This window comes from Plasmodium knowlesi (assembly GCF_000006355.2).
Source record: "Plasmodium knowlesi strain H genome assembly, contig: PKNH_00_42, whole genome shotgun sequence".
NCBI lineage: Eukaryota > Apicomplexa > Aconoidasida > Haemosporida > Plasmodiidae > Plasmodium > Plasmodium knowlesi.
The window spans coordinates 1-789 of NW_024070078.1; the positions used below are offsets into that span (position 1 = coordinate 1).

General features: G+C 34.6%; 1 protein-coding gene across 1 annotated transcript; it reads right to left on the reverse strand.

Annotated features, from left to right (window-relative positions):
* On the reverse strand, window positions 1–665 carry PKNH_0003700 (SICAvar, type I (fragment); the record flags this gene model as incomplete). Its single annotated transcript, XM_039113463.1, has 1 exon — window positions 1–665. A coding segment is annotated over one exon (665 nt), but the record flags the coding sequence as incomplete, so codon positions are not given.
* Between the last annotated feature and the right edge of the window lie 124 nt (window positions 666–789).

Here is a 789-nt window from a genome sequence, read left to right on the forward strand (position 1 = left end):
GTTCCATTTTTAAGTTTTTTTCCATTTGGGGTGTTCCTGTAGTGCTGTTTGATAGCACATTGGACTTGAGTACAGAAAGTTTCGATTTTATTTATTTTCTCTAGTGTTTTGTCCATGGTAGGGGTGGTGTTGGAGTTGGAGTTGGATTTGTCTTCCTCGTCGAGGAGGTCGGACATATTCTTCTCTATTTTGTCAGTGCCAATTCGGCAATCGGCAAAAGTGTGTTTTTCATGCCACTTGCATTCAAAACAAGAATTAGGATCAGTTCCGCATGAAGATGCCTTATCCTTAGTGGCATTACTATTATTATTATCGAAAGCGTATTTTATTGCCTCTTTTAATTTTTCACTATCTAAGGGACATTGATTATTTGCTTTGTCTATTAATTGATCAGCATAAAGATTAAGTGCTGCGCACATCGTAGTTCTTTTAAGGGGTCCATCACCCTTTTGTTGGTCGTCAGTAATTGAAGAAATGTGTTTTAAACCTGAAGCAAAAAGCTTACAAGCTTTTCGCTTTGCAGTTTTTTCTCCGTCGGTGTCAGTTGACCAAGAAGTACCGATGTCTTCCTTGCAGTATTCGTTAAAAGCCGTTTGATTTCCATCCTGTGACATATGTTCTAAAAGTTTTGGTAATTCTTCTTTAACGACACCTTCTATGTCATTCTGATCATAAAAGAAGAAAGAAAAAGAAAGAAAAAAATATATGTATATGTATACACATATGTATACACATATGTGTATACATATATATATACATATATATATATATACATATATACATATACAT